The sequence below is a fragment of the Conger conger genome, chromosome 1 (assembly GCF_963514075.1).
Source record: "Conger conger chromosome 1, fConCon1.1, whole genome shotgun sequence".
Classification (NCBI taxonomy): Eukaryota; Metazoa; Chordata; class Actinopteri; order Anguilliformes; family Congridae; genus Conger; species Conger conger.
The window spans coordinates 96,056,267-96,073,766 of record NC_083760.1 but is presented as its reverse complement, the minus strand read 5'-3'; the positions used below and the strand labels follow the sequence as shown (position 1 = coordinate 96,073,766).

The 17,500-nt window shown below is 48.1% G+C and overlaps 3 protein-coding genes and 3 non-coding genes across 7 annotated transcripts in view; 4 read left to right on the top strand and 2 right to left on the bottom strand.

Moving 5' to 3' along the window:
* Window positions 1-4,097, bottom strand: part of LOC133134422 (pumilio homolog 1-like) — a 38,551-nt gene extending 34,454 nt beyond the window's left edge. Inside the window, exons 1-4 of the mRNA XM_061250605.1 lie at window positions 3,977-4,097; window positions 1,171-1,486; window positions 839-907; window positions 268-373 (exon numbers count right to left, since the gene is read on the bottom strand). Of these exons, the coding sequence (XP_061106589.1) occupies window positions 268-373; window positions 839-907; window positions 1,171-1,476 (481 nt within the window). The 5' untranslated portion in view covers window positions 1,477-1,486; window positions 3,977-4,097. The remainder of the gene's footprint in view (window positions 1-267; window positions 374-838; window positions 908-1,170; window positions 1,487-3,976) is intronic.
* A 551-nt stretch (window positions 4,098-4,648) lies between these two features.
* Window positions 4,649-4,720, top strand: trnaa-cgc (transfer RNA alanine (anticodon CGC)). Its single transcript has one exon. It is a non-coding gene; the product is annotated as a tRNA-Ala (tRNA).
* Window positions 4,721-5,789: 1,069 nt separating this feature from the next.
* trnaa-cgc (transfer RNA alanine (anticodon CGC)) lies at window positions 5,790-5,861 on the top strand. The gene has a single exon. It is a non-coding gene; the product is annotated as a tRNA-Ala (tRNA).
* Window positions 5,862-6,029: 168 nt separating this feature from the next.
* On the top strand, window positions 6,030-6,101 carry trnaa-ugc (transfer RNA alanine (anticodon UGC)). The gene has a single exon. It is a non-coding gene; the product is annotated as a tRNA-Ala (tRNA).
* A 2,484-nt stretch (window positions 6,102-8,585) lies between these two features.
* On the top strand, window positions 8,586-14,855 carry LOC133109915 (acyl-coenzyme A thioesterase 5-like). Its single transcript, XM_061219703.1, has 3 exons — window positions 8,586-9,496; window positions 9,883-10,085; window positions 12,315-14,855. Exons 1-3 carry the CDS (start codon window positions 8,935-8,937, stop codon window positions 12,909-12,911), a joined length of 1,362 nt encoding a protein of 453 aa, XP_061075687.1. The 5' UTR covers window positions 8,586-8,934; the 3' UTR covers window positions 12,912-14,855.
* Window positions 14,856-16,707: 1,852 nt separating this feature from the next.
* Window positions 16,708-17,500, bottom strand: part of LOC133134380 (cytosolic phospholipase A2 zeta-like) — an 18,810-nt gene continuing 18,017 nt past the window's right edge. For both annotated transcript variants that reach the window (XM_061250599.1, XM_061250600.1), the window contains one exon: window positions 16,708-17,334. In XM_061250599.1, the coding sequence (XP_061106583.1) occupies window positions 16,841-17,334 (494 nt within the window). In that variant the 3' untranslated portion in view covers window positions 16,708-16,840. The remainder of the gene's footprint in view (window positions 17,335-17,500) is intronic.

The window sequence follows — 17,500 nt, the reverse complement described above, 5'->3', positions numbered from 1 at the left end:
AAACGTTAGCACAAACATTAGCACAAAGCTACTGAAACGTGGGCACAAAGCTACTGAAACGTTAGCACAAAGCTACTGAAACATTAGCACACACATTAGCACAAAGCTACTGAAACGTTAGCACAAACATTAGCACAAAGCTACTGAAACGTTAGCACAAACATTAGCACAAAGCTACTGAAACGTTAGCACAAACATTAGCACAAAGCTACTGAAACGTTAGCACAAACATTAGCACAAAGCTACTGAAACATTTAGCATTGGTACCCGAGGCTCCCCAGGCACTGTCCCGCCACTGGTCCAGGAAGATGCCCTTTGGTCCGTCTTTTGCCAAATCGTCCGCCTCCCAGAACTTCTTCCCTGGCAGGAACTGCTGCATGAGACAGAGCAGCAAGCAAGTTAGATTTCCAACCTCTAACCTATACACACAATTACACTGCAGTTACACCCCCCCCTCAGCTACACACAGGTACACTGCAGTTACACCCCCCCCTCAGCTACACACAGTTACACTGCAGTTACACCCCCCTCAGCTATAGTTACACTGCAGTTACACCCCCCCTCAGCTACACACAGTTATACTGCAGTTACACCCCCCCTCAGCTACACACAGTTACACTGCAGTTACACCCCCCTCAGCTATAGTTACACTGCAGTTACACCCCCCCCCACCCAGCTATACAGTTACACTGCAGTTATACTGCAGTTACACCCCCCCTCAGCTACACAGTTACACTGCAGTTACACCCCCCCTCAGCTATACACAGTTACACTGCAGTTACACCCCCTCTAAAGTATGCACACAGTGCAGTCCATAAGGCAGTGATCCCCTCCTCACCTCTCCCATGGCTCTCCCCTCCAGCGCCAGGGCCTGGAAGTCGTGGTTCAGCTCGTCCATCGACCGCACCTGAGCAGCACAGGTACAGAGGGTGTGGTCACTCACCTGGGGCACGTTCAATCAGACAACGTTTCGCTCTGGCCTCTATGTTGAACGATCAAATTCCCCCCAGCGGTGTGCGATGCTTTTTCAACAGGCATTGATGTATGTTTTCTCAGTTAAAATAAACATTTTGCTAAGTTTTGTCGAGGCTGAACGTGGCCAGGGTTGTGGTTGTGTGCAGTACAGTTACAGATTCACCTGGTTGTTGGGGTGGGCGTGGTCAGACTCACCTGGTTGTCGGGGTGAGTGTGGTCGCTGGGGGCCCAGCGTGGTTTGGCGCAGTGCTGCTCCCCATGCTGACGCTGGAAGAAGTAGTCCACCATGGCATCGTCCTGCGACCGCCCGGCTCCGCCCGTCTGGCCCGGGGGGGCGGGCTGGGGGGCGTGGCCCATTGATGGGGCGTGGCCCGATCCGCCAGTCAGCACCACGGGCATGGCGGGAAGGCTGGCGTCCAGGGGGGGCTGCTGGAGGGGGGGGCTGAAAGAGTCTCGCCAGGGGAGCACGGCTTTCCTCTTCAGCACACACACTGCACTCATCCCACTGCACCTGTAACACAGTTACACACACTGTTACTTACACACACACACACACACACACACACACACACACACACACACACACACACACACACACACACACACTGCACTCATCCCACTGCACCTGTAACACACAGTTACACACACTGTTACTTACACACACACACACACACACACACACACACACACACACACACACACACACACACACACTGCACTCATCCCACTGCACCTGTAACACAGTTACACACACTGTTACTTACACACACACACACACACACACACACACACACACACACACACACACACACACACACACACTGCACTCATCCCACTGCACCTGTAACACAGTTACACACACTGTTACTTACACACACACACACACACACACACACACTCACACACACACACACACACACACACTGCACTCATCCCACTGCACCTGTAACACAGTTACACACACTGTTACTTACACACACACACACACACACACTCACACACACACACACACACACACACACACACACTGCACTCATCCCACTGCACCTGTAACACACAGTTACACACACTGTTACTTACACACACACACACACACACACACACACACACACACACACACTGCACTCATCCCACTGCACCTGTAACACACACACTGCACTCATCCCACTGCACCTGTAACACAGTTACACACACTGTTACTTACACACACACACACACACACACACACACACACACACACTGCACTCATCCCACTGCACCTGTAACACACAGTTACACACACTGTTACTCACACACACACACACACACACACACACACACACACACACTGCACTCATCCCACTGCAACTGTAACACACACACACATACACACACTGCACTCATCCCACTGCACCTGTAACACACACAGTTACACACACTGTTACTTACACACACACACACACACACACACACACACACACACACACACACACTGCACTTATCCCACTGCACCTGTAACACACACACTGCACTCATCCCACTGCATCTGTAACACACACACACACACACACACACACACACACACACACACACTGCACTCATCCCACTGCATCTGTAACACACACACACACACACACACACACACACTGCACTTATCCCACTGCACCTGTAACACACACACACACACACACACACACACACACACACACACACACACACAATGCTCATGCCAAATTTGAAGCCAAACAAACATGGCTACCACAGTCACTCAGTCAAATTACAGATTAACTGCAATTTGAACCTTATGAAAGCTACCTTTCAAGACAAAATGAAAACATACAACAGACAGGTCAATAAACTTTCCCAACAGTCAAAAATGGCCGCACACAACTGTAACACACACAGGCTCAAAGTATCTAATGAAGACACACACGCAGCAGTGGACACACCTGCGCGCGCACACACAGCACTCGACACACGCACGCAAACACATCACACAGGAAAGACCCCCCTAGCTACATGTGACACAGCGCACGTACTGCACTCGCAAGCAACGGAAGTTCAAAACGGGTAACCAGAGAGGTGACGTCCTGACAGGTCCGCCTCTCACGACACAGCAAACGAAATCGCCGACATGACACAGGCTTATACATGCACTGTAAACGCCACCGTGTACCATTGGTAAAACTGCAATGGCCCGGCTTTTCTCAAATGCCCAGTCGCGCATCTATAGCGACCAAGCCATACACTCCACACACAATACAGACCTAACGTTACCAACAACACAAGGCTAAGAACAAATCAAATATCAAACTTTAATGACAACAAAGCTAACAAGCCAGATAAATCTGTTGTTGTCCAGCGGACCAGCTAGCAAAAAGGCAGACAGAATAGCTGCGAGCTGAACATAAACATCACAGCAAAACATAACTCTGGTCAGCTGGCTATCTGTTCTTACTGCTTGAGAGTGGAATAGGCTGACCGAAGCGGGTCAGTGTTGTGGTCGCTTTGTTAATAAGATGCCAACTGGCTAACCAAACTAGCTAGCGTCACACGGCCTGGATTTGATGCACAACATAGACAGTCAGCGGAGGGGCAAAGCCAACGATAAACTCACAATTCCCGTCTGAACAATGCACGGCCGAGCAGTGCGTGTGACAGCGCACAGGCGAACACAGGGCTCCACTGGCTGGTCTGGGTGCCCGCTGCCAGGCAGCGCAGAAACCGGGATAAACGCTTTCACTAATAATGCCACCGGGGGATGGCGCCTGCCGGTGCACAGCCCCGCACTGCCATGGCCGAGCACCGCTCCGCCGGTCTGCCGAAGCAGCAACAATAGAGGCCCGGGCTGCCGGACAGGAAGCCGGGATCGAGAGAGGAGGAAGAGACGAGAGAGCCGGAACAATGCAAGAAAAAATATTCCAAATAATATAAAGAATCCACATATGGTTACATTATTCCGAACACACGTCCCTTTGAGGACCAAAACCCGCATCCAACCAAAGCCGGACACTCAACTTACAGGCAGAGGAGGTGGATGGTAACGGATTTCAGCCCCAAAACTCTCCGGTTGCTGGAGCTTTCACACCGACAACATGGCGGCTAGGGGTTGGCAGTCGCGCTGCATGCCGGTAGTCTTGAGGCACGATCGAAATCACGCATCAGTTTATATCACGACATTTCACTTTATGTTTTATTTGTTGCAGGTTTTACTTTTTCGCTTTTACATTTTATTTTATTTTGTTGCTTTGTGCCCAATACGTATTCATCATTACACTTTCGTCACATGAATAGATAATTTGATCATTTGGAAAAAATAGTAGCAGAAAATAGTAGCCACATTGATTGTTATCATTAATAATAACAAGCACTTTTAAACTCAAACCATTTTATGTTAGTGAAATAATATCATGCAAAAACTCAAAATTCCATCAAACACATTCTGAAAAAATATGGGCAGACGGGGCAAAGTAAGATATTTATGGATATTTATAAACACAGATGAGCATGAGGAGCAAAAAAAAAAAAATGCTTTGTGAATTTTTTCGCCCATTTTGTTGGACAGCTTCAGCTCAGAGCAGAGAAACGGAAATGAGAATAAAATGAAACTCAATGAAACTCCCGAGCAGGCCGTGCAACTCAGTCTGTTCAGCCCTGAGCAATCAGGTCGGCCGAACTATGCGGGTTTCGCACCGGGGATGTAGCTCAGTGGTAGAGCGCATGCTTCGCATGTATGAGGTCCTGGGTTCAATCCCCAGCATCTCCAACTCTTTAAAACCCATTTTCTGCAGCTCTTCAAACACCATGTTATTATGCTAGAGCTGAGATTCAATGCTGGGTCATGTTGTGTGCGTGCGTGCGTGCGCGTGTGAGATCCGGTATCGGATGTGGAGAGTTATCTCCCCCTACTGCAGAACTTGGGACACGTCACAACTTCCAATAAACACAAATCATTACCATCACACCGTTTACCATCATCACTTCTTCTGCCTTGAAATCTGTAAAAGAATCAATCATCTTGTTTAAAGGCTTGAAACCAGCTAAACGCTGCTTGTTGGTATATGTGTATAATATGTTCGTTCATTGCCTGTGAATGGAATGATTTGTTGCTGAACAGCTATCAGCTAATTCACTATCAGGCATACTGATGGGACATATGTTGTTCCTTCAGGCTTCATGTGTTCCCACTGGGGATGTAGCTCAGTGGTAGAGTGTATGAGGTCCTGGGTTCAATCCCCGGCCTCTCCAACTCTTTCGAGTGGGGTCAGGCACAGGATGAGATTAGTGTTGTAAATTTAGGGCGTTTGTGTTAGGGGATGTAGCTCTGTGGTAGGGCGCATGTATGAGGTCCTGGTTTTGATCCCCAGTGTGTCTGTTCATCATTGCTTCACTCAGTCCAGTGTTGTTTCTTATTGCTTATTTTTCACCTCTTTTTTCTTTGGCAGTGGTTTCCAAACTGCTTATCAGCCTGTCTTTTGATCAGCCTGTCCTCTCCTCATGTAATCAATGTGAACTTCTGTTCTAAATTTAGTAATAAAAAACTTTCTTTGTTGTATTCATGAATGGTGTTGAACAAGATGTGAAACTACTTTCTAACTCAACTAACACTGGGGGATGTGTGGGGTAATGTTTGGAGGATGTGTGAGGTAGTGTGTGGGGGATGTGTGAGGGATGTGAGGTTGTGTGTGGGGTCATGTGGGGTATGTGGCGTCGTGTGGAGTCGTTTGTGGGGTCGTGTGGGGTCATATGTGGGGTCATGAGTGGGGTCGTGTGGGGGATGTGTGTGGGGTCGTGTGTGGAGGTGTGTGTGGGGTCGTGTTGGGCTCATGCAGTCAGGGGATGTAGCTCAGTGGTAGAGCGCATGCTTCGCATGTGTGAGGTCCTGGGTTCAATCCCCAGCATCTCCAGTTCTTTAATTTGGGCAAACACATTTTCTGCAGCTCTTCAAACACCATGTTTGTTTGACCGTTGTGCCAAAGCTGAGGTTCAGTGTTTGTTCTTTTCAGTGTGTTTGGGGGTCACGTACGGGATGTGACTTGTGTTGTAGGGGGTGGGGGAGGTGCTGAATCAGGTCTGAGGATGTAGCTCAGTGGTAGAGCGCATGCTTTGCATGTATGAGGTTCTGGGTTTGATCCCCAGCATCTCCAACTTTTTAATTGCGGCAAACCCATTTTCTGCAGCTCTTCAAACACCATGTTTGTTTGACTATTGTGCCAGAGCTGAGGTTCAGTGTTGGTTCTTGTAGATGATGTGTCTGGTGTAAAATCAGCACCCTTTGAGAACCAGGTGAGGTGAGTTAACTGTGTAATCAACTTCGACAATTGATTAAGTGCTCAACAACGAAAACCTGAAACACCTGAAAGTTTGTTTGACCATTGAGCTGTTGGTTCATGTAGTGTTGGTTTAACTCCAGTCCTGGAGGGTTGGTGTATATGCAGATTTAGCTCCAGTCCTGGAGGGCAGGTGTATATGCAGATTTAACTCCAGTCCTGGAGGGCAGGTGTATATGCAGGTTTAACTCCAGTCCTGGAGGGCTGCAGTGTATGCAGGTTTAACTCCAGTCCTGGAGGGCCGCAGTGTATGCAGGTTTAACTCCAGTCCTGGAGGGCCGCAGTGTATGCAGGTTTAACTCCAGCCTTGGAGGGCCGCAGCGTCTGCAGGTTTAACTCCAGCCTTGGAGGGCCGCAGTGTATGCAGGATTAACTCCAGCCTTGGAGGGCCGCAGTGTATGCAGGATTAACTCCAGCCTTGGAGGGCCGCAGTGTATGCAGGATTAACTCCAGCCTTGGAGGGCCGCAGTGTATGCAGGATTAACTCCAGTCCTGGAGGGCTGGTGTGTATGCAGGATTAACTCCAGCCTTGGAGGGCCGCAGTGTTGGGGATGTATCTGGTTGTGTGAGCGATGTGTGGCGTTGTGTAGGGGTTGTGTGGAGTCGTGTGGGGTCATGCGGGTTCGTGTGTCAGGGATGTGTGTGGGGTCATGTGTGGGGGCTGTGGGGGATGTGTGGGGTTGTGTGTGGTCATGTCGGAGATTTTTTTGCACTTATGATGACAACTATGTTTAGAACAGCATTCCATGTGTATTTTCCTAGTTCTGGATGTGATGCTTTGACTTGTGGTAGAACCTGTGCACAATGCTTTTGGATTAAAAGCGTCTGCCAAATGACAAAAATGTAAAAATGTAAAATGTGTGTGCGGTCGTGTGGGGTCATGTGTGGGGGATGTGGGGTCGTGTGTGGGGTTGTGTGGAGGTCTGCTGTCCCTGCACATAAGTGCATCATTTAATTAATCAATTGTCTAAAGAGTTGCTGAGAAAGACTAGGTGGGCTGCCACAAGGGCAGTACAAAAACCTACATATACCCCAACCCTCCAGGACTGGAGTTAATCCTGCATACACACCAGCCCTCCAGGACTGGAGTTAAACCTGCATATACACCAACCCTCCAGGACTGGAGTTAAACCTGCATACACACCAGCCCTCCAGGACTGGAGTTAATCCTGCATACACACCGGCCCTCCAGGACTGGAGTTAAACCTGCAGACACTGCGGCCCTCCAGGACTGGAGTTAAACCTGCATACACTGCGGCCCTCCAAGGCTGGAGTTAATCCTGCATACACTGCGGCCCTCCGGGACTGGAGTTAAACCTGCAGACACTGCGGCCCTCCAGGACCGGAGTTAATCCTGCATATACACCTGCCCTCCAGGACTGGAGTTAAACCTGCAGACACTGCGGCCCTCCAGGACTGGAGTTAAACCTGCAGACACTGTGGCCCTCCGGGACTGGAGTTAAACCTGCAGACACTGCGGCCCTCTGGGACCGGAGTTAAGCCTGCAGACACTTTGTTGTTTTGTTGTTTTTGTTGTTACTGAGCAATGAATTGATCAAGTAAAGAAGTTAATTACACAGTTAAATCACCTCACATGGTTTCTTGGCTCTGAACTAGTTGCTGATATTAAAGCTTCCTGAGAATGCCGACACTAAAGTCCGCCCCAAACTGTTCTTTAAAAATGCTGAATTTGAAGGAAGAGAAATATGACGAAATGTGTCTACAATTTAATATGGCTTCCTTTTCTTCCATAAAGACATTACATTACATTATATTACATTAATGGCATTTGTGTAAGACCATGTGTGTCATTCCTAAACCCAAGGCAAATGAGACAAATGAACATAATGAATATTATTTACCCATGATACAGGCTGAATTTCAGCACAGTGAACATTCACTAGCTTTCTTTGCTGGTCTAAATGAATTTGTTTTGCTTGAGCAGAAGGACCGAGAATAGAGTTGTGGTAACTTCTTTATAATGTCAAAGTTCAAACCAACTTTCTATTTAATTGGTAAGATATTTGTGTTATAAGAAAACTTTGTTATAAGATCATTGTAAATCCCTTCCTATCATTGAAATAGCCTCACCGACATGTTGACTCACCTGCTGCCTGTGCTTATAAATTTGGGTTTCAAAATAGACAGTTGACGGCCCGACACTCTGGACCAAAACATTGTATAACTGCACAGTAATTCAAGATCATTGGTTGAAAATGGGTTCTAACTGCCACAGCCGACGGCGTTTGAACGTCAGCGCGTTCACAGAGAAGGGGGAGGGAAAACATTGTTGTGGTTTGAAGGTGTCTGTTGCTGCTATTCCTATCTTGACCGTTATGAATCCGATATTACCCATTGTACCTTTAAATAGCATCAAAATAATTCCACCGGGGAATCCATGAGAATCTGGCCGCCCTGGGTTGAAGATTCTTTTGTAGCTATAGTTGAAGAATTCTTAGATTTCGGCTCGTTTCTATTGCCGTGCGTCTACGTCACGATTTCTCTTTGGCTGTACAAAGGTCACCAGCTCGGTCGCAGTCTTTTCAGGTCATTGTGTCGAAGTTCCAACTGATTCCGGGCAGGTTTTGCTTTTATCGCCTCCAATATTGCTGAATGACTAACTCGATATAGCTGCCTTTCCCGTTGGACGATGCTTCCGTTTAGTCGCTTTAAAATGTATTTTGCTCGGAGTTCTGCGTGTTTTAAACATGCAGGACGGTGCTTTCTAAACACCAACAACGGACCCACTTATCCGCCGGTGAAATTTAATATAAAACCCGATTACAAGTGTTTATTTGACACTCCTGTGCATATAAAAGTGGAAGGGTTGCGACCGAAACAGCAAGTTATCTTCCGAGCTACCCTGACGGACGAAAAACAAGTTAAGTTTGTGTCTAGCGCTGACTTTGAGGTGGACGATCGAGGTGTGCTGGACTTGGCTCAGTCGGCGGCTCTCGGTGGAGACTACAGTGGGGTTCATCCCATGGGATTCATGTGGGCGATGAAAGCTCAGTCAGACTTGGGGAGGCTGATAAGAAAGGATATCACTTCACCCTTCAAAGTGCTCCTTTCCGTACACGATAAAACGTCCTGCGAGAAAGATGCGCGGCCGCTGGCTTCCTGTATTCACGAACGGGGGTTCCTCGGGGACGGGGTGCGGAGGATCCCGGTGAGAGAGGGGCGGATTCGGGCAATATTATTTCTGCCGCCCGGTAAGTGCGGGTCATTTTGGAAATGCGTTCTTTTTACGTTTATAAACGTACGTGTCCATGTTACGTTGCAAACATAAATGTATGTGGATATACATATTTGTATGGTTGTAAATAACTTTCCTGACAGCTAACTCAAAGTTATGGGTCGCACTTAAATGACGTCACACGTACGTCAAACCGTCGGGAGGAGAACTGGAGGTAGCTTCCACCTCACTGAGAAGACATTCTCGTGAAGACATTTTGGAATCTGAAAGTACTGTCCCAAATAATATAATTTTGGTAAATTAAAATTTTTAAATGGACCCCAGTGGGGAAATTTGGCACCAGAGGCTTAATAAAACCTGCAATAAACTGCGTGTGCAGTGATGATGCTGGTCTGTCTCCAGGGGAGGGCCCGTTTCCGGGGGTTTTGGAGCTGGGGGGCACCGCGGGGGGGATGCTGGAGTCGCGGGCATGTCTGCTGGCCAATCACGGCTTCGCCACACTGTGCCTGGCCTACTTCTCCTACGACGACCTGCCCAAGAGGCTGCTGGACCTGCACCTGGAGTACTTCGAGGAGGCCCTGCAGTACTTCCAGAACGTGCCGCAGGTGTGTGGTCATGAGGCTAAAATTAGCCCCTGTACACCTGTACCCTAACCCCCCCTCTACATTCTGCCCTGTACCCTAACCCCCCTCTACATTCTGCCCTGTACCCTAACCCCCCCTCTACATTCTGCCCTGTACCCTAACCCCCCCTCTACATTCTGCCCTGTACCCTGACCCCCCATCTACATTCTGCCCTGTACCCTAACCCCCCCTACATTCTGCCCTGTACCCTGACCCCCTCTACATTCTGCCCTGTACCCTAACCCCCCCTCTACATTCTGCCCTGTACCCTAACCCCCTCTACATTCTGCCCTGTACCCTAACCCCCCTCTACATTCTGCCCTGTACCCTGACCCCCCCCTCTACATTCTGCCCTGTACCCTAACCCCCCCTACATTCTGCCCTGTACCCTGACCCCCTCTACATTCTGCCCTGTACCCTAACCCCCCCTCTACATTCTGCCCTGTACCCTAACCCCCCCCTCTACATTCTGCCCTGTACCCTAACCCCCCCCTACATTCTGCCCTGTACCCTGACCCCCTCTACATTCTGCCCTGTACCCTAACCCCCTCTACATTCTGCCCTGTACCCTAACCCCCCCTCTACATTCTGCCCTGTACCCTAACCCCCCCTCTACATTCTGACCTATACCCTAACCCCCCCTCTACATTCTGCCCTGTACCCTAACCCCCTTCTACATTCTGCCCTGTACCCTAACCCCCCTTCTACATTCTGCCCTGTACCCTAACCCCCTCTACATTCAACCCTTTCCTGAAAATTCCTGAAAACTTGAGGATCACTGCCTTTTAAGGTTCTGACTGACATTTTTGACAAGAATTAGTTGTCACTAGAGCAGTAAATGTGTGTACACACAAATACTTGTTTAAAAGTTTGACCAATTTAAAAAGGTTGCATCTGCTTAGAGCTGGGGGTGTGAACGGTTAAACGTTAACCGCTTAACCGAAACTGATTTTAACCGATAACCGTTCTTTTTTTCTGAAGGTGAAATGGTAAGCTCCGTTTAAAATAAATGCATGTTCATCACTAGGCGTATTATTGCGGTTCTAAACTATTCTAAACTGGTAATCGACAAGCTTCAGTAGTTTGAGCAATCAATCTGGCCATTTCAGGGGGTTTAAAATGCAAACACCACAGGGAAATGAATGCTACAGTATTAGTTATGAAATAATTTCTGTAGCTGTTGGTTGATTTATGGCTTATTGTAACGTTATGTCGTTTCTTAAGGTTCACAGAAGATCCGTGTTTATTCGTTGACACGCGAATTCAAACTACGGCAAACTGAGCGTAGCTTTCCACTATGCTGTATCTACATAAAAATAAACAAATCAATACATAATCGCACAAATGTTGCACTAAATATTACAATACGCTGTCCACAAGCAATCGGCAGCCATTTCAGAGGGTTAAGAATGCAAACACCACATGGAATTGAATGCTACAGTACTATAGTTCAAACTAATGGCAAACTGAACTTCGCTTTCCACTATGCGGTATCTACATAAAAATAAAAAATAAAACAATACATTATCATTAGGCTATTTATCTATCGGATATTGAAAGCGAAAATTCCCCGCTTTCAACGAAAAATGGACACGTTAATCCCACCACCACGATTGTCCCACGCCATATAAAATGCAATGGAATATAAAATGCACGTTTACCGTTAAATATATGCAATTGTACAGAGACCTGTATTGGCAGGAATTAGACCAGTCGCCTATGGTAAAATAGACCCGGTGTTATATTCTATCAGCCAAATATTGCCTGACCACGGAATTTTGAGTGCACAACTCGGTCTGTAACAAGAGATGTTCTCAGCAGCATATTTACAGATTACATGCCAATCAAGTCTATCATGCAGAAGCCATGGGGACGAGGGATGAAAACATGAAGAATTTTCATTGCATTAAAAAAAATGGGAACTACAGGGATTCTGCAACTGTGAGGTTAGAATTTTATGTCAATTTAATGTCAGGGTAATGTCAATTTAATGTAAATATTTAATTTGGGAATTAGGCTGACTTACCATTATCTGCCTTACAATGTTGACATTTACTATTGAGATGACCCAAAATAAAGTTTGAAAATGGCATTAAATTTCTCAGTAATTCAGTAAAGAAAAATACATATACGACCCCTAGCGGTCATAAGCATTGTCAGTTAACCGTTGTTCCCTGCAGATGGAGCTCATCTCTGGCTCTGTCTTGGCAGGTGAGGAAGGGGGGCGTGGGCATCATGGGCATCTCTAAGGGGGCGGACCTGGCGCTGTCCATGGCCAGCTTCCTGCCGGGCGTGCGGGCGGTGGTGAGTGTGAACGGCTGTAACGCTAACCTGCAGTGTCCGCTGCACTACGGGGAGCTGACCCTGCAGGGCCTGGGGCTGGACGCCGAGCGCATCGTCATCCGGGAGTCGGGCGTGCTCAACGTGCGGCACTGCTACCACGACCCCCGCGCGCCCGAGAACGCCGCCTGCCTGATCCCCATCGAGCGCGCCTCCGCCCGCTTCCTGTTCGTCATCGCCCAGGACGACCAGGTGTGGGACGCGGAGGTGTACGCCCGACAGGCGGAGGAGCAGCTGCTGAGCCACGGCCGGAGCCGCCCCGAGATCCTGCTCCTCCCCGGGGCCGGGCACCTCCTGGAGCCCCCCTACTTCCCCTCCTGCAGCGCCTCCTTCCACAAGTTTGTGGGCACCTCCGTGGAGTGGGGCGGGGCCCCCGTCTCACACAGCGCCGCCCAGGAGAAGTACTGGCAGCGAATCAGAGAGTTCTTCCTGGAGAATCTGGGAGGGGCGGGGCCAAGTAAGCTCTGAGCGAAGCAGAGGGCTCATTCCAAGTGGAAATTGATCAAGGTCCACCATCTTGACGGCCAATCCAATCCATGAAATCTAAAGCTAAAAGTAGTCCCAATCTTTCCTTTGAGCAAGAAAACATAAGCGCATCCTTTGCAGAAGGATGTATAAGTGATTGACCTGTGGATCCCTCTCTCCCCATCTGCCATGTCTGTAATTGACATTTGAAGGTGCAAGAACAATTCCATCTGCCTGATTCATGTTTCTCGATTTCCCAGTTTTCACCTGTTCTGAGCTCAGGTAGAGATACTGCTCACCTGTTCTGAGCTCAGGTAGAGATACTGCTCACCTGTTCTGAGCTCAGGTAGAGATACTGCTCACCTGTTCTGAGCTCAGGTAGAGATACTGCTCACCTGTTCTGAGCTCAGGTAGAGATACTGCTCACCTGTTCTGAGCTCAGGTAGAGATACTGCTCACCTGTTCTGAGCTCAGGTAGAGATACTGCTCATCTGTTTGCCGCACGCATCCGATTCAAGGCCCTAGTGTTGGCATTTCAGGCTGCTAAGGGGACTGCCCCACATTACATACAATCCCTGATCACTCCCTACTCCCCAGCTAGACCACTCCGGTCTGCCAGCTCTGGTCGCCTTATGGTTCCCTCTCTACGTGCACCTGGCGGTCGAGCTGCACGTTCACGCCTGTTTTCCGTTCTGGTTCCTCAGTGGTGGAATGACTTGCCTACCACTGTCAGGACAGCAGAATCCCTCCCCCTATTTCGACGCAGACTCAAAACACACCTCTTCAAACTCTACCGTAGTCCTCCCTCCTGATTTACCCCGCCCCCCCCTTCTGATACCCCTATCCCTGTCTAACCCCCCCCAAAAAAATAATAAAAAAATAAATAAAATTGCACTTATGATGACGACTATATGTTTAGAACAGCAGTCCAGGTGTATTTTTCTAGTTCTGGATGTGATGCTTTGACTTGTGGTAGAACCTATGCACTTGTAAGTCGCTTTGGATTAAAAGCGTCTGCCAAATGACTAAAATGTAAATGTAAATCTGTTCTGAGCTCAGGTAGAGATACTGCTCACCTGTTCTGAGCTCAGGTAGAGATACTGCTCACCTGTTCTGAGCTCAGGTAGAGATACTGCTCACCTGTTCTGAGCTCAGGTAGAGATACTGCTCACCTGTTCTGAGCTCAGGTAGAGATACTGCTCACCTGTTCTGTAGATAATTAACAGTGGCCTGAAATGTGATGTGAAAGACTGATATCAAATAAATGGTAAACATGTTCTCCCCAACCACAGATGAACTGATGCACTGTCGCCACCTAAATGGGGGACAATTACTTTATGCCAATAGTAGCAAGATCCTGCACAGCTAACATTACCTCACTACATTAATTCAGCACAAGGTCCTATGTGGAGAGATGTAATTACAGTGGAAGTTTGCAGTGCTGTGGCCTGGCTGGCCTGATTGGTGTGAGCCAGACCAGCATGTCAGGACTCCCTGAGGAAGAGGAACACCAGTGCGAGTTAACAACGCTACGTTAGAATGTGTATTTTGGTTCTTGGCTAACTGTCTATACTCATAACATAAGGGATACCGGTTTGGTGTGACGCTGTGTTATCACTGTTTTATTGCTTTTATTTTCGTTATCAAAGCATACGAAATTCAGGATTGCATCAACAAAGATGACTAGTTTGCCGACTTGCATACGTTTCTAACGTTAATTTCCATGTAAATGACTGACTTGCTGAAGGGGCAGACGTAATGAAGGCGTGTCAAACCGAGACGAACGGCGCCACCATGTGATGGCCACGTAATACTACAGCGTGACACAATGTTTTTACGACACAGACCACCGCTTGGTTTCAGTTACTGCTGCTAAAGGTGGGGTGCCAACAGTTACGTTTAAGGGGGCAATTACTTTTTCACACAGGTGATATGGGAGTTTTTCATGAAATAAATTAAATTAATAAAATAAAACTCTGGTTCCCTTTGTGTATTATTACACTTGTCTAATGATCTGAAACCAATCAGTGTGAAAAATATGGAATAATTAAACAAATACTTTTTCATGGCACTATGTTAGATCATCACAATAACTAAAAAGCATTTTTAATTAAATTCAATTAAAAACCATTAAATTAGATTTTGAATGTTTATAAATGTTTGTCTGCCATGCCAGGAGTCGGGTGCAGTCCTGTGCAGTGCCCTGAATATGGAGCTTTTAGTGCAGATGATATTGGTAGTCCGAGGAAGGGAAGAGAGCATGGATAGAGTGAGGAAGGGAACATGGATAGACTCAGGAAGGACAGGGAACATGGATAGAGTCAGAGGAAGGGAACATGGATGGAGTCAGAGGAAGGATAGGGAACATGGATAGAGTCAGAGGAAGGGAACATGGATGGAGTCAGAGGAAGGATAGGGAACATGGATAGAGTCAGAGGAAGGATAGGGAACATGGATAGAGTCAGAGGAAGGGAACATGGATAGAGTCAGAGGAAGGACAGGGAACATGGATAGAGTCAGAGGAAGGGAACATGGATGGAGTCAGAGGAAGGGAACATGGATGGAGTCAGAGGAAGGATAGGGAACATGGATAGAGTCAGAGGAAGGGAACAGAGTCAGAGGAAGGGAACATGGATAGACTCAGGAAGGACAGGGAACATGGATAGAGTCAGAGGAAGGGAACATGGATGGAGTCAGGAAGGATAGGGAACATGGATAGAGTCAGAGGAAGGATAGGGAACATGGATAGAGTCAGAGGAAGGGAACATGGATGGAGTCAGAGGAAGGATAGGGAACATGGATAGAGTCAGAGGAAGGGAACAGAGTCAGAGGAAGGGAACATGGATAGACTCAGGAAGGACAGGGAACATGGATAGAGTCAGAGGAAGGGAACATGGATGGAGTCAGGAAGGATAGGGAACATGGATAGAGTCAGAGGAAGGGAACATGGATAGAGTCAGAGGAAGGAATGGAAACGTGGATAGAGTCAGGAAGGATAGGGAACATGGATAGAGTCAGGAAGGATAGGGAACATGGATAGAGTCAGAGGAAGGGAACATGGATAGAGTCAGGAAGGATAGGGAACATGGATAGAGTCAGAGAAAGGGAACAGAGTCAGAGGAAGGGAACATGGATAGAGTCAGAGGAAGGGAACATGGATAGACTCAGGAAGGACAGGGAACATGGATAGAGTCAGAGGGAGGGAACATGGATAGAGAGTCAGAGGAAGGATAGGGAACATGGATAGAGTCAGAGGAAGGACAGGGAACATGGATAGAGTCAGAGGAAGGATAGGGAACATGGATAGAGTCAGAGGAAGGGAACATAGAGTCAGAGGAAGGGAACATGGATAGACTCAGGAAGGACAGGGAACATGGATAGAGTCAGAGGAAGGATAGGGAACATGTATAGAGTCAGAAGAAGGGAACATAGAGTCAGGAAGGGAACATGGATAGACTCAGGAAGGGAAGGGAACATGGATAGAGTCAGAGGAAGGAATGGAAACATGGATAGAGTCAGAGGAAGGATAGGGAACATGGATAGAGTCAGAGGAAGGATAGGGAACATGGATAGAGTCAGAGGAAGGGAACATAGAGTCAGAGGAAGGGAACATGGATAGACTCAGGAAGGACAGGGAACATGGATAGAGTCAGAGGAAGGATAGGGAACATGTATAGAGTCAGAGGAAGGGAACATGGATAGTCAGAGGAAGGACAGGGAACATGGATAGAGTCATAAGAAGGATAGGGAATGTGAGAATGTTCCATGAATGAATACCATGAAAAACATGAGCCTGGTCCACTACATACTGATGATTTATTTTGTTTCAATGATTTAACCTAACCCTAACCCATTTTAACAAATTACACAAATGTACAGTTAAAATGGCAAGAATGTTGTTGACATGGTGATTCAAAAGTCGTGGTTTAAAATTATAGTATTGTGCAGGAACCACGTTGCCTGTTAATTCCCTCAGGTGTGTGTGTATGGGCGGGGCTGGTCTCAGGTGTGTGTGTATGGGCGGGGCTGGTCTCAGGTGTGTGTGTGTGGGCGGGGCTGGTCTCAGGTGTGTGTGTGTGGGCGGGGCTGGTCTCAGGTGTGTGTGTGTGGGCGGGGCTGGTCTCAGGTGTGTGTGTGTGGGCGGGGCTGGTCTCAGGTGTGTGTGTGTGGGCGGGGCTGGTCTCAGGTGTGTGTGTGTGGGCGGGGCTGGTCTCAGGGGTGTGTGTGTGGTTGTGTTTGTGGAGGGCGAGCCTCAGGGCTTGCAGCACGGTCTCCCGGTTGTTGGCGACGTTGTAGGCGGTGAGGTTGACCAGGCGCTGGAAGTCCTCCGGCTCGTACGTCAGGTTCATGGTCCTGTAGGGGGAGCTGCTGCTTTCTACGTCTACCTGTCCCTCCTGCAGCTCCGCCTCCCCCACGCGCCGCACACCTGTACACACACACACCCAACATCACACACCTGTACACACACCCAACATGACACACACCTATACACACACCTGTACACACATCCAACATCACACACCTGTACACACACCCAAATTCACACACACCCAACATCACACACCTGTACACACACCCAACATCACACACAC